At 40.2% G+C, this 15,312-nt stretch overlaps 1 protein-coding gene across 1 annotated transcript in view; it reads left to right on the top strand.

Annotated features, from left to right (window-relative positions):
* Nucleotides 1-14,785, top strand: part of LOC146718116 (uncharacterized) — a 59,310-nt gene extending 44,525 nt beyond the window's left edge. Inside the window, exons 39-50 of the mRNA XM_085464617.1 lie at nucleotides 262-410; nucleotides 838-888; nucleotides 1,091-1,155; nucleotides 8,785-8,868; nucleotides 9,596-9,711; nucleotides 10,787-10,858; nucleotides 10,929-11,079; nucleotides 11,164-11,357; nucleotides 11,661-11,809; nucleotides 12,237-12,287; nucleotides 12,490-12,554; nucleotides 14,277-14,785. Of these exons, the coding sequence (XP_085320743.1) occupies nucleotides 262-410; nucleotides 838-888; nucleotides 1,091-1,155; nucleotides 8,785-8,868; nucleotides 9,596-9,711; nucleotides 10,787-10,858; nucleotides 10,929-11,079; nucleotides 11,164-11,357; nucleotides 11,661-11,809; nucleotides 12,237-12,287; nucleotides 12,490-12,554; nucleotides 14,277-14,438 (1,309 nt within the window). The 3' untranslated portion in view covers nucleotides 14,439-14,785. The remainder of the gene's footprint in view (nucleotides 1-261; nucleotides 411-837; nucleotides 889-1,090; nucleotides 1,156-8,784; nucleotides 8,869-9,595; nucleotides 9,712-10,786; nucleotides 10,859-10,928; nucleotides 11,080-11,163; nucleotides 11,358-11,660; nucleotides 11,810-12,236; nucleotides 12,288-12,489; nucleotides 12,555-14,276) is intronic.
* Nucleotides 14,786-15,312: the final 527 nt, after the last annotated feature.

Here is a 15,312-nt window from a genome sequence, read left to right as displayed (position 1 = left end):
AGTACTGACTCCTGGATTTAAAGTTTTATACATGAGCCACTGGTTTCATTCATCAAACACTCAGATCACATGTCATATATATATATATATATATATATATATATATATATATATATATATATATATATATATATATATAAAATCTTATTTGACTTCAGTGGAAAAGTTTCGCTTCCAGATTCTTTAATAAAAGTAAATAAAGTAAAAAATTTGCAGTTTTTCTTCTAAAAACAAACAAACAAATGTTTGTGATGTCATCAGGTTGAAGCACCGTTCAGAGTCTGACAGGCGGAGCCCCGAAGGGGAGAGGCGGAGCCCTAGCGAGGACGAGGCGGACGAGAAGCTGTCGTCTGCTGAGATCCACAACGCCGAGGACTACAAGGCCATCTTCCAGCCAAAGAGCGCCATCTGTAGGTGGACCCGGAGCATGCAGCTCAGATGTTGAATAACGAATACAGTTATACGTACATACAACGAGATCTGTGAAATATTGCTATTGAAAAGGACGCTGAGTTCATCTTTAATCAACACTGCACCAACAAAATCTGTGTTTAGTTTCCCCGAAAGCTTCTATTTCCTCACCTGTTGATCCACCTGCAGCATCGCCATCAGTTCTGCTCTGGCTGATTTTGAGAAGCAGGCCATATTTGAAAAGTGAGAGGAGTAAACATTACTCGCTGTAAGAGCCAAACAGGATGGGAGGATCTGATTGGTTCTTTGTGCCTTTTTAAAATATTCATCCTAATGAGGACAAAGACACTCTCGTCATTTCTTCTTTTGTTTTCATGTCGTCACATTTATTTTGCAGTCTGAGCTCCTCGTTCTCCTCTCTTCCAGCTCGCACTCCTCCTAAGATGTCGGAGCCTTTTCCCGCTCCTCCAGAGGACGGTGAGTCCAGCACAGCTTCACGTTTCTGTGAGACATCAGGAGACGACGCGCCTCCGACGTTTCAGTTTATAGATGAAACACGAACAATAAATCACGTGTTCGACAGTGAAAAACACACGACACAAAAACACACGACAGAGGTGTTTCAGCTCCTGTTTTGTGGTTACTGGGTCGTTTCCTGATGATTTCTTCTTCTGCTCAGAGTCCATTTTGGCGATCAGCCGGCAGCTGAAGGACATAAAGACTCATTTTCCTGATAAACAGCAGGTCAGTGAACGCAGCAGCCGTGTGTCTGTGTGGAAACATGGACGCCTTAGGACAGCGGACTATAAATGCAACGAACCTATCAGAGCTCAAATACCTGCTGTTTACAACAAAGTAGTCCTCCAGCCGCTCGGTTTTCTCTTTCTTTAGTTAAAGATTTTTCTTTGTCTTCAGAAAATCAGTTTAATTCAAAACCATCTAAAACCTTTAACAGCTGTGTGACTTTGGTCTGAGTGCGGTTATATGAGAGGTTTTATGAGTCTAAATTAACAACTAAAATGATGTGTGAGAAATTATTTTGTAATAAATGAAGGCCATCATTCTTCTTGTGGCTTCATCAACAGTGCTCCCTCTGATCTCTGCCACAACAGAAACCTTAGGACACGCAAGGACAATAATTTTACTGACAGTAGTACCATCAGTCACACCTAAAAGAAAGCAAGCACAGCTACACAGTAATTAGGCTCTATAATATTGATGCTAATTGACTGAGAAAGAGTTAGGTGTCAAAAGAGAGTGATATTATACCCCTTTCGTCAAACGCAGTGATTTATGACCCCCTTAATTGATTTATGACCCCTAATTAAATTATCCCCTAATTAAATTATTCATGAGCTCCGGAAGTAGGAAGTAATTAAATAATAAAAATATGATATTCATAAAAATATGATATTCATAAAAATATGATATTCATAAAAATATAATTGATTATTTAGAAAGTTTCTTATATATCAAAATAGCATTCTTTTATTTCTTTAAGCAATTAAATTTTTATTTTTATTTTTTTTTATGCTCAAAAAACGCCATCTGGTGGCGGGTCAGTGTGTGTGTGTGTGCGCGCGCGCGCGCCCGAGGCTGTGTGTCTGGGCGCGCGGGGTGCGCCCGTGTCTCCGGACCGTGCTCTCTCGGGCTCCGTGCTCATGTGTTTAAAAATGTATTAAACCATATTAAAATTGTTTAGTTAAACTTGTGCTTTTGTAACGTTCAGTATGGCCACAAACACATGCTATATGCCTTGGGGGAAAACTTTATTTAGATTTATATGCATTTGTAGATTTAGAATAAAACTCATACTCAGAAAAAATTCGCGATCCCCTAACCCTCCTTAGATACATAAGCAGGGAAAACTCCTTAAAAAACCCTCCGCTATTTCTCCAAAACCCTACAATAACTTGTTAGGGTACCCCCTCTATTCCCAAAACCTTATATTCGATAACAGGGAAAATCCTGAAAAAATCCTTAGTCTTTTTTCTGAAATTCAGCGCCCCGCGGCTCCCTTCATGCTCAGCCAAACAAAGCCAAAACTCCTTTTAAAAATTTCTCCGCGATTTCTCCAAAACCCCTAGAATAACTTGTTAGCTACCCCTCTATTCCCCAAAAAAAAGCGCTATAATCCAAAAACATTGGGAAAGCTCCTTACTCTTTTTTCTTCAAAAACTTGCCTCTTGCTAGCTACCTCTAAAATTCTACGCAGAGTCTAAGTTCTACCTCGCTCTTAATCGCACCGACCCGCAACAGCTTCCAGAGCACAATTTTTTCCTGCTTGTTCGCTCCCCGCTCTGGTCCCGAATGCGCTGCTTACCTCGTTTGAAAATTCCCCCCTTAGACCAACTCCGCCTCACTGCGCCCCGCTGCCAATCACATAACCCTTGCACCGCTCCCTTCGCACCCCGGTTAGCCAATCCGCTCCAGCTCTGATTTTACGATCTCCCGCTGATGTTAAGACTATCTTCGAACCCCAGAAGAGATCTGACTTCAGACGTATCAACAACTGGCGCCGCTCAGACTGCTTGCGAGTTCGCATAGGGAGCGGCCGATTTCAACAGCAACTTGCGTCTCTTTCCTTATCCGCATATCATTCGGTAAGTGTTAATCTTCCTCTCTAACTACATTTTTGCATTTTCCTTTTTACCATTCTGTCAATCCTTTCATTTAAAAAAATAAATAAATATCACAATGGTTTGTAACAGGTACAATACACCATCCATCCATCCATTCGCCTCCACTTATCCTTTTCTCAGGCTCGCGCGGTGCGCTGGAGCCTATCCCACGTACAATACACTTTAAAATATATATAAGCTCCACTTTTAACTCCCGTAAAAGTTTATACATTACATGTCTACATCACCTATCATGGCCTCATCGGGTATCTCATATCATCTTGTTATTGTTATGTTATGCTCCTTTGATATTTTGCTAGTTTGCGTGTTTTAAAACTCTTTTTGTTTTTCTTTATATTTTTAGACCCAGATGTGTTAACCTGATCCCTGCGAAACACCAGCTCTGCGTGGATTTTGACCGCGAGTGACCGGATGTTGTTTCCGGCCTGAGGTTGCCTGAAATGCCGTGAGGCTCGTTTGAAAGATTGCGCCCGAGACCAACTCCGCCTCCAAGGCATGCCTACCTTTAGCTGCCACCAGTGAGATATCAGAGCCGGGCTCCACATATCCAATCAGGAGCATGAGCAAGACAGCTTTTGCAGACTCTCCAGAAATATACAAGTCCTTACCAACTGCTCTGCAACCCAGTGTTTCTGGTCCCCTCACTAACATCGCTTTTTGAGATATTTTTTATGAACCACCAAAAAAGCAATTTTACCCCACAGACTGGGTCTGAGGGCAGCAGCGGGGACAAATGATTGTAATGAAGCGACGGACATTTCATGGCTGGTCTTGCATAATCGTGAGTTATTATGTCATATGGTGATAAGTACATAGTTTTGCAAGAGGCATACAAGCACTGTGGAAAAAGTAATCATAAAACTGTTTTTGTGAACACCCTACGTTATGCTTTAAAAAATGTGATACATGTAATGTGATCATCAAAGAACATGATTTTTAAAAAAAAAAAAACTTTTATTCTTATGCTTTTAAAGTATGTCAGATTATCTTAAAACACTTATTTGTATGTTATAATGTTTTTCTTACACCATGTGTAATTTTTATAGACACCTTATTCATTGTATCAATGTGTAATTATGTATCTTTGATAAATAAATAAAATATTTAATCTTGTATTTGTGTACTTTCTGGTGATTCAATAAAAAATTAGTCACATATCGCTCTGATAAACACAGATGGCTGAAAGAAATGTTTGATGGAACAAAGGAAACAAGTGTCTTGCTGCTAAACTTTTAAGTCACCATGGTTTAAATGAGAAAGTCTGTATGTAAAACATGAAAAACTCCAAACCCGGTTTAACTACAAAGGTGTACTCATTTCTTTGTAATGGTACTTTACCGTTCCAATGAAACAAAAAGAAAGTCTCATTTTTAAAGTACATTTTTCGGCCATCCTGACCTATTTTCAGGGGCAAGAATGTTGATGTTAGACTGTGTTTTAAATCAGGTTGTGATCTTAAACTAACTATCACAGCACTGATTTCAGTTGTAATGTCAATTAGAATCCCAATTTGGCTTTTCTCCAGTCAGTGTTATGGTGAAATTTAACTTGTTCTTTTGTGTAATTGCACATGGCCCAGCAAAGGACCCCTTAGTAAACTGTACAGCATAAGTTTTCAATTCACTTTTGTCAGAAAACTTCACAGTATGAGAAGTTACAGCACAGTTTCTCCAAACGTGTGGTTCTTTTTCAGCCAGCGTGCTTTTAGAGCATCTACATTAGCTCATGTAGTAAAAGTACAATCAGTAAGTGTACTTTAACATTTGAGATTCCGAGTCACTCTTGCTTAGATCATGTGAACTATATCATGAACCTTTTTTTGTATAATGCATCAAACGTGTTCAAATCAGTTTATTTTCAATTTATTTTAACTAGAGACAAGCAACTCCTTTTTAGCTTCTGTTATGTATTTACCTCTCACACCTTAATCTAGATGTTAGTGTTCTCAGAGTTAACATGTCTCATGTTGCCATGTTGTATTTCTAATACCCAGCCTCAGTGTTCGCCCTGTTGACCCTCAAATCCAAACACCAATGATCTAGATATTCACAACATTCATAAGGAGATTCTTAAGGTCTTAAGTTTTGTTGTTTTTATGTTTTTATGTTTTACAAAAAAAAAACTTCACATTTTTTATATTTTTAAACGAAAGTGACATGCAAGGATATTTTTCTTTAGTGATGTTGCTTCAGCAATCTCAAATACTAATTATTCTGGGAATTTTTATGGTCAAACTATGTGATTTTCCAAATGTGTGTGTGTGTGGAGTAAAATGACCTTGTTCTTATGATGTTGTCACCGTGAATCATTTAGGATTAACAACACAAATTGTATCGATAGCAGAAACAGTCTTATAACTTATAATTCTCACACGTTACCGCTAGTTTTACAAACGCAGTCTTCTTCAGCTCTGTTTATGTAGCTTTTATGAAACTGATTTTCCATAGTACAAGTAGAATTTAATTTTTCTTTGCTCTCCAGTATAAATGCAATAATTTGCAGGCTTTTTACTGAAACTCTCACAATGCAACACTCAATGCTCAGAGCTTCATATATCAACAGCTCTGAAAATATCTTCTTTTTTAAAGTAATGTAGGACAGGATCTCTCACTCTCTGTGTCTCAAAAAAAACCCAACTAAACTGGCAATCACCACTAAACAAATGAAAGTAGTTTATGGCTTTTTTATCAGCTGCATTTCTTTCATTTATGTATTGATCCCATTGTTTATTGGTAATGCTTTTAGGTCACTGTTTTAGCATGTCTGCCTCACACTCCATTTAAACAGTTTAACAGATAGAGGTGGCATTGGAGTTTGTTGGGTGCTCCTTCTGAGACCGATCTGTTGCAGTCTGTTTGGCCACAGCTGTGGGTGCCTTCTTTGCTGATCGCTTTATTCTCTCTTCTAGCATACTCCTTAATCTTATCCAATTTCAGTTTATCCAACAACAGATGCAGCCTGTGATCCACTCATTTTAAGCATTCAACATAAGCAGCATGCCAAAATCCAAAACAAAGGCAACAGCAATTCCTTCAAACTCAGGTGAACGCCTGCAGAGCCACAGCACACACACACACCAAACCGAATAGCAAACGTAGCGGTGGGCGTGTCACAAAAACATCTTCTATGGTCAGAATCCAAACTGCGTTCAAACAAACAATACGCAGCACAAAAACACAGTTTACATACCACCGTCGTCTTCTCCTTATCTGTCAGACTAGCCGATTTTATGGGTGTAGTGTAGTGATGGGATTTCCGGCTCTTTTTAGAGATCCGGCTCTTTCGGTTCGGCTCACTAAAAAGAGCCGGCTCTTTCGGCTCCGAACCGGCTCTTCAGGTTGTTTTGTTGCTTTAATTAATTTATTATTAACAATAATATAAAATTATGCACAAAAGGAATTACTAACATAAAAACAAGTGGTTTTATTTATATATGTTTATATATAAATATATGCGGTGGCCCCTAGAGACAAAACACGTACAAACTCCAAAACACATTTCTAGCATGAACTGAACTTCCAAAGCAGAGCTACTAGATCACTTAAATTACACAATTGAAAGCATGTGTGTATTGTTTGTGTATTTATACACAGGCACTCATATATATATTCAAATAATTTAAAAAAAAGTTCATTTACCTGTTATTACCACACACCAAATCCGGTCGTTGGTACTTGCTGGCTTGTGTAGCCACAAGATAACAAAGGCTCAACACTGCGCCCAGCATCCTGGAGCACTTCTGTTGTCTTTTGTACGTGTTTTGAGTTTTTATATGCTTCTGAGTTTTTATATGCTTCTGAGTTTTTACGTGCTTCGGAGTTTGTACGTGTTTTTACGTGTTTTGGAGTTTGTACGTGTTTTTACGTGTTTTGGAGTTTGTACATGCTTCAGAGTTCGTACGTGATTTGAAGTTTGTATGTGCTTTGTCTCTAGGGGCCACCGTAAATATACTTTTATTTATTCACTCCACATAAAATGTAATAAATAAATCATATAATACAAAAATCAACTATTCACATTTCAAGTTTTAACTATTTAAATTTCAGCTTTTTCCTTTCACAAATTTAAAGTGAAAAGAACACAAAACACTGCAAACCACAACACAATTAAATATAAATTATAATAATATGAAAACTAAAAGAACATGCATATTCTCTGTCATATGGACCTGCATGAATAAACTTTCTCAATCCTTTATCTCTTTCTTAAGGTCTTAAGTTTTGTTGTTTTTATGTTTTTATGTTTTACAAAAAAAAAACTTCACATTTTTTATATTTTTAAACGAAAGTGACATGCAAGGATATTTTTCTTTAGTGATGTTGCTTCAGCAATCTCAAATACTAATTATTCTGGGAATTTTTATGGTCAAACTATGTGATTTTCCAAATGTGTGTGTGTGTGGAGTAAAATGACCTTGTTCTTATGATGTTGTCACCGTGAATCATTTAGGATTAACAACACAAATTGTATCGATAGCAGAAACAGTCTTATAACTTATAATTCTCACACGTTACCGCTAGTTTTACAAACGCAGTCTTCTTCAGCTCTGTTTATGTAGCTTTTATGAAACTGATTTTCCATAGTACAAGTAGAATTTAATTTTTCTTTGCTCTCCAGTATAAATGCAATAATTTGCAGGCTTTTTACTGAAACTCTCACAATGCAACACTCAATGCTCAGAGCTTCATATATCAACAGCTCTGAAAATATCTTCTTTTTTAAAGTAATGTAGGACAGGATCTCTCACTCTCTGTGTCTCAAAAAAAACCCAACTAAACTGGCAATCACCACTAAACAAATGAAAGTAGTTTATGGCTTTTTTATCAGCTGCATTTCTTTCATTTATGTATTGATCCCATTGTTTATTGGTAATGCTTTTAGGTCACTGTTTTAGCATGTCTGCCTCACACTCCATTTAAACAGTTTAACAGATAGTGGGAGGAAGGTGGCATTGGAGTTTGTTGGGTGCTCCTTCTGAGACCGATCTGTTGCAGTCTGTTTGGCCACAGCTGTGGGTGCCTTCTTTGCTGATCGCTTTATTCTCTCTTCTAGCATACTCCTTAATCTTATCCAATTTCAGTTTATCCAACAACAGATGCAGCCTGTGATCCACTCATTTTAAGCATTCAACATAAGCAGCATGCCAAAATCCAAAACAAAGGCAACAGCAATTCCTTCAAACTCAGGTGAACGCCTGCAGAGCCACAGCACACACACACACCAAACCGAATAGCAAACGTAGCGGTGGGCGTGTCACAAAAACATCTTCTATGGTCAGAATCCAAACTGCGTTCAAACAAACAATACGCAGCACAAAAACACAGTTTACATACCACCGTCGTCTTCTCCTTATCTGTCAGACTAGCCGATTTTATGGGTGTCACTGTGCGCCAAAGCCGAGGACGCTCAGAATGATTCGGATTAAACTGTGTCAGTCGGAGCTTTTATGGAGTCTTACAGTAAACGGATTATTGCATTTAAAAGAACTGAGAGACTTCAATTTAATTTTGTTTATGCAGCGCCAAATCACAACATCAGTCACCTCAATGCGCTTTATACTTTAAGATCTACATACAGAGAAAAACCAACAATCATATGACCTCCTATGAGCACTTTGGCGACAGTGGGAAGGAAAAACTCCAGAACCAGGCTCAGGGCTTCTACTTTCCTTCAAAATAAAAGCTTCACATGAGTCTCGATAGCAAAAATCTGACCAGTGTTGGTGTTGCAGGGTCACACTCAGGCTGTGAGGAGTTTGGCCTTCAGTCCTGATGGGAAGTGGTTAGCTTCAGCGAGCGACGACTGCACCGTCAAGGTACGACCTGATCTGACGTCTCACCTTTAATGTAAAAAATATATTTTAAGGATTGTTTTTCCCGGTACTTACATGTTGTGGTAACTCTGACTCTGTAACAGTAGATGCTGAGAAACCTTCAGAGTAACTATAACCTGCAGGAGTTACACGATGCTGTGAATGTAAACTGTGAAGCAGAACATCAGCAGCAGGAAACTGTGCAGAAAGGCTGGAAGACGTTAAAATGTTCCAGCTGGTCCTGGTTCATGTTTGGTAGTCACGTGTTCCCATAAAATAAAACGAGCGATTGAATCGCAACATTTTTAGATTCTTCTACATTTTAAAATGGTTTTAAAAGGTCCGTCTGTTGAATCACTTCAGTGTTTTAGGATTTTTAAGATCCATCTTTTCTATTAAAATAGTTTTCAGGACACTTCTTGACCCAGGTTCAGTTACATTTATTTAAATAAAGTAATAAGCTGGTGATGTGTAACGACTCGTTAGGCTAACATTTCATCGATGTTTAGAATTAAGTTTCATTTCATTTGCAGCGGTCGGATGTTCGGGTGTTTGAGAGCATCTTGGGAATTTAAAAGTGTGAACATGATGTGTTTATTCTGTAAATGCTGTGAAAGCATCAAACCGGCAGCATCCTGTAATAAAATCGCTCATTCTGATTGGCTGAAGGAGGTGAGCTCTGCTCTCTTCCTGTTCGATGACCTCAGCCCTGTCCTCTTGTCTCCATCAGCTGTGGGACCTGGCTCAGGGGAAAACCATCACGGAATTCAAATCTCACACCGCCGCCGTCAACATCGTCCAGTTCCACCCCAACGAGTACCTGCTGGCCTCCGGAAGCTCCGACAGGTACGTCGCCGCAGGCCGAGCGCCCGAGACGCAGCAGCTCGGAGCTGAAGGAGCGACTCATGAGTGGAATCAGTGTTTGTGACACTTTGTGGCTCGTTTAGTTTTTCTGTTTCATGAAGCTCAGAGGCTGCGCGAGGTTGTCCTCTCTCTGTGCCGCCAAGATTTTATTTTGGTGCTGAGTTTGATTGTTTGTGGCATTTTTTTAAATGTAACATTTCTTTTAGTCTGAAATTCTTTTACTTTTTTTCACATACATGTCCTGTGTCTTCTACATGTCCTCTGCATGTGCCACTAAATCATACATTTATAACTAAAAGTAAACAGGAAATATAATATAAATATAATAAAATGGAAATAATAACTCATCCTTTCTCCAACACAACCAGCAAGTGCACTCAGTATTTAATCATTTCTTTATTTTTGCATATGAAGTATAAATAAGTATTCCAACATGAATCACTTAAATTGATTATTATGTTTAATTTGAGGACATCGACCTGGTGTTAGAGACAGTTTATAAGTTACACCAGCAAGCAAAGCTGTAGTTTGTGGCCTGATTTTCCGATTGTCATGTGATCGTGATGGAGCCGTTAAAGCTTTGAATGTGTCACTTCAAAGAAATGAGACATTTTGTAGGTTTTGGCCTGTTTTAGTGACAGAACAGGGAGCAGGGTCATTTTTATCTCAAACAGTTTATTGATGGAATAAATCTTACTCTCATTTATGAGAATAAGAAGTGACTCAAACACATACTTTCTTCAATTAATTATAAAAATGTCTTTAGCTTAGCTTGTAGTTAGAGCTGGGTTAGGCGACCCTAACCATCCCTCAGGTTCCTGGGGACTTCCCATGATGCACTGAGAGGTGCACTTTGCCCTCCACTCCCTCTTTTGTTCGTGTTTCGTTCCTCTTTTCTCTTTCTCCTCATTTACTGACTTGTCACTGCTGACCGTGGATCTGTTGGAGGTCTCTTCCTGTTCCTCAGCCGTGTTGTAGCGTCTTCACCTGACACTATAAAACACCTACAGGTGTCTCTAATGAGCTGCAGCTGTATGAACTCTGCATGTGCTTGCAGGACCATCAAGCTGTGGGATCTGGAGAAGTTTACGATGATCGGCTCGTTGGAGGGCGACACGACTCCGGTCAGGTGAGTTTTTCCCCGTTGCAGCAGGGTGTAACTGGAATGTGACCTCTGACCCCTGTCCCTGTGGTTTCAGGTGTATATGTTTTAGCCCAGATGGCTCCTGCCTGTACAGCGGCGCCACGGACTCGCTGCGGGTCTTCGGCTGGGAACCGGACCGCTGCTTTGACGCGGTGCCGGTGAGCTGGGGAAAGGTGTCTGACCTCGCCATCTGCAACCAGCAGCTGGTGTGTAGCTCCGCCCACCGCTCAGTAACAGTACTGTGCAGAAGTTTTAGGTAATCTTAATCTTCCACCTTCTCCTCATGTCAGATCGGCGTGTCTCATCAGCTGTCGAGTGTGTCGTCCTACGTGGTCGATCTGAAGAGGGTAAAGAAGAGCGGTGGCGCCGTGATCCAGGGGATCATTCAGGACGACCAGCCGCTCACAGAGCCGAAGAAGGACCCCAAAGGAGCGGCACTGCGAAAGAACTACGAGAGACCCACGACCACCTGCAGATCGCAGAGGTACGGCACACTGAGAGACAGGAGAAAATACTCCAGATACTGCAAGTACTGACTCCTGGATTTAAAGTTTTATACATGAGCCACTGGTTTCATTCATCAAACACTCAGATCACATGTCATATATATATATATATATATATATATATATATATATATATATATATATATATATATATATATAAAATCTTATTTGACTTCAGTGGAAAAGTTTCGCTTCCAGATTCTTTAATAAAAGTAAATAAAGTAAAAAATTTGCAGTTTTTCTTCTAAAAACAAACAAACAAATGTTTGTGATGTCATCAGGTTGAAGCACCGTTCAGAGTCTGACAGGCGGAGCCCCGAAGGGGAGAGGCGGAGCCCTAGCGAGGACGAGGCGGACGAGAAGCTGTCGTCTGCTGAGATCCACAACGCCGAGGACTACAAGGCCATCTTCCAGCCAAAGAGCGCCATCTGTAGGTGGACCCGGAGCATGCAGCTCAGATGTTGAATAACGAATACAGTTATACGTACATACAACGAGATCTGTGAAATATTGCTATTGAAAAGGACGCTGAGTTCATCTTTAATCAACACTGCACCAACAAAATCTGTGTTTAGTTTCCCCGAAAGCTTCTATTTCCTCACCTGTTGATCCACCTGCAGCATCGCCATCAGTTCTGCTCTGGCTGATTTTGAGAAGCAGGCCATATTTGAAAAGTGAGAGGAGTAAACATTACTCGCTGTAAGAGCCAAACAGGATGGGAGGATCTGATTGGTTCTTTGTGCCTTTTTAAAATATTCATCCTAATGAGGACAAAGACACTCTCGTCATTTCTTCTTTTGTTTTCATGTCGTCACATTTATTTTGCAGTCTGAGCTCCTCGTTCTCCTCTCTTCCAGCTCGCACTCCTCCTAAGATGTCGGAGCCTTTTCCCGCTCCTCCAGAGGACGGTGAGTCCAGCACAGCTTCACGTTTCTGTGAGACATCAGGAGACGACGCGCCTCCGACGTTTCAGTTTATAGATGAAACACGAACAATAAATCACGTGTTCGACAGTGAAAAACACACGACACAAAAACACACGACAGAGGTGTTTCAGCTCCTGTTTTGTGGTTACTGGGTCGTTTCCTGATGATTTCTTCTTCTGCTCAGAGTCCATTTTGGCGATCAGCCGGCAGCTGAAGGACATAAAGACTCATTTTCCTGATAAACAGCAGGTCAGTGAACGCAGCAGCCGTGTGTCTGTGTGGAAACATGGACGCCTTAGGACAGCGGACTATAAATGCAACGAACCTATCAGAGCTCAAATACCTGCTGTTTACAACAAAGTAGTCCTCCAGCCGCTCGGTTTTCTCTTTCTTTAGTTAAAGATTTTTCTTTGTCTTCAGAAAATCAGTTTAATTCAAAACCATCTAAAACCTTTAACAGCTGTGTGACTTTGGTCTGAGTGCGGTTATATGAGAGGTTTTATGAGTCTAAATTAACAACTAAAATGATGTGTGAGAAATTATTTTGTAATAAATGAAGGCCATCATTCTTCTTGTGGCTTCATCAACAGTGCTCCCTCTGATCTCTGCCACAACAGAAACCTTAGGACACGCAAGGACAATAATTTTACTGACAGTAGTACCATCAGTCACACCTAAAAGAAAGCAAGCACAGCTACACAGTAATTAGGCTCTATAATATTGATGCTAATTGACTGAGAAAGAGTTAGGTGTCAAAAGAGAGTGATATTATACCCCTTTCGTCAAACGCAGTGATTTATGACCCCCTTAATTGATTTATGACCCCTAATTAAATTATCCCCTAATTAAATTATTCATGAGCTCCGGAAGTAGGAAGTAATTAAATAATAAAAATATGATATTCATAAAAATATGATATTCATAAAAATATGATATTCATAAAAATATAATTGATTATTTAGAAAGTTTCTTATATATCAAAATAGCATTCTTTTATTTCTTTAAGCAATTAAATTTTTATTTTTATTTTTTTTTATGCTCAAAAAACGCCATCTGGTGGCGGGTCAGTGTGTGTGTGTGTGCGCGCGCGCGCGCCCGAGGCTGTGTGTCTGGGCACGCGGGGTGCGCCCGTGTCTCCGGACCGTGCTCTCTCGGGCTCCGTGCTCATGTGTTTAAAAATGTATTAAACCATATTAAAATTGTTTAGTTAAACTTGTGCTTTTGTAACGTTCAGTATGGCCACAAACACATGCTATATGCCTTGGGGGAAAACTTTATTTAGATTTATATGCATTTGTAGATTTAGAATAAAACTCATACTCAGAAAAAATTCGCGATCCCCTAACCCTCCTTAGATACATAAGCAGGGAAAACTCCTTAAAAAACCCTCCGCTATTTCTCCAAAACCCTACAATAACTTGTTAGGGTACCCCCTCTATTCCCAAAACCTTATATTCGATAACAGGGAAAATCCTGAAAAAATCCTTAGTCTTTTTTCTGAAATTCAGCGCCCCGCGGCTCCCTTCATGCTCAGCCAAACAAAGCCAAAACTCCTTTTAAAAATTTCTCCGCGATTTCTCCAAAACCCCTAGAATAACTTGTTAGCTACCCCTCCTATTCCCCAAAAAAAAGCGCTATAATCCAAAAACATTGGGAAAGCTCCTTACTCTTTTTTCTTCAAAAACTTGCCTCTTGCTAGCTACCTCTAAAATTCTACGCAGAGTCTAAGTTCTACCTCGCTCTTAATCGCACCGACCCGCAACAGCTTCCAGAGCACAATTTTTTCCTGCTTGTTCGCTCCCCGCTCTGGTCCCGAATGCGCTGCTTACCTCGTTTGAAAATTCCCCCCTTAGACCAACTCCGCCTCACTGCGCCCCGCTGCCAATCACATAACCCTTGCACCGCTCCCTTCGCACCCCGGTTAGCCAATCCGCTCCAGCTCTGATTTTACGATCTCCCGCTGATGTTAAGACTATCTTCGAACCCCAGAAGAGATCTGACTTCAGACGTATCAACAACTGGCGCCGCTCAGACTGCTTGCGAGTTCGCATAGGGAGCGGCCGATTTCAACAGCAACTTGCGTCTCTTTCCTTATCCGCATATCATTCGGTAAGTGTTAATCTTCCTCTCTAACTACATTTTTGCATTTTCCTTTTTACCATTCTGTCAATCCTTTCATTTAAAAAAATAAATAAATATCACAATGGTTTGTAACAGGTACAATACACCATCCATCCATCCATTCGCCTCCACTTATCCTTTTCTCAGGCTCGCGCGGTGCGCTGGAGCCTATCCCACGTACAATACACTTTAAAATATATATAAGCTCCACTTTTAACTCCCGTAAAAGTTTATACATTACATGTCTACATCACCTATCATGGCCTCATCGGGTATCTCATATCATCTTGTTATTGTTATGTTATGCTCCTTTGATATTTTGCTAGTTTGCGTGTTTTAAAACTCTTTTTGTTTTTCTTTATATTTTTAGACCCAGATGTGTTAACCTGATCCCTGCGAAACACCAGCTCTGCGTGGATTTTGACCACGAGTGACCGGATGTTGTTTCCGGCCTGAGGTTGCCTGAAATGCCGTGAGGCTCGTTTGAAAGATTGCGCCCGAGACCAACTCCGCCTCCAAGGCATGCCTACCTTTAGCTGCCACCAGTGAGATATCAGAGCCGGGCTCCACATATCCAATCAGGAGCATGAGCAAGACAGCTTTTGCAGACTCTCCAGAAATATACAAGTCCTTACCAACTGCTCTGCAACCCAGTGTTTCTGGTCCCCTCACTAACATCGCTTTTTGAGATATTTTTTATGAACCACCAAAAAAGCAATTTTACCCCACAGACTGGGTCTGAGGGCAGCAGCGGGGACAAATGATTGTAATGAAGCGACGGACATTTCATGGCTGGTCTTGCATAATCGTGAGTTATTATGTCATATGGTGATAAGTACATAGTTTTGCAAGAGGCATACAAGCACTGTGGAAAAAGTAATCATAA

Source organism: Copadichromis virginalis, linkage group LG1 (genome assembly GCF_057382275.1).
Source record: "Copadichromis virginalis isolate Kocher_CV1m ecotype Utaka linkage group LG1, C_Virginalis_male_GT1.1, whole genome shotgun sequence".
NCBI lineage: Eukaryota > Metazoa > Chordata > Actinopteri > Cichliformes > Cichlidae > Copadichromis > Copadichromis virginalis.
The sequence above is the reverse complement of the archived record's forward strand: the minus strand, read 5'-3'. Positions and strand labels throughout refer to the sequence as shown.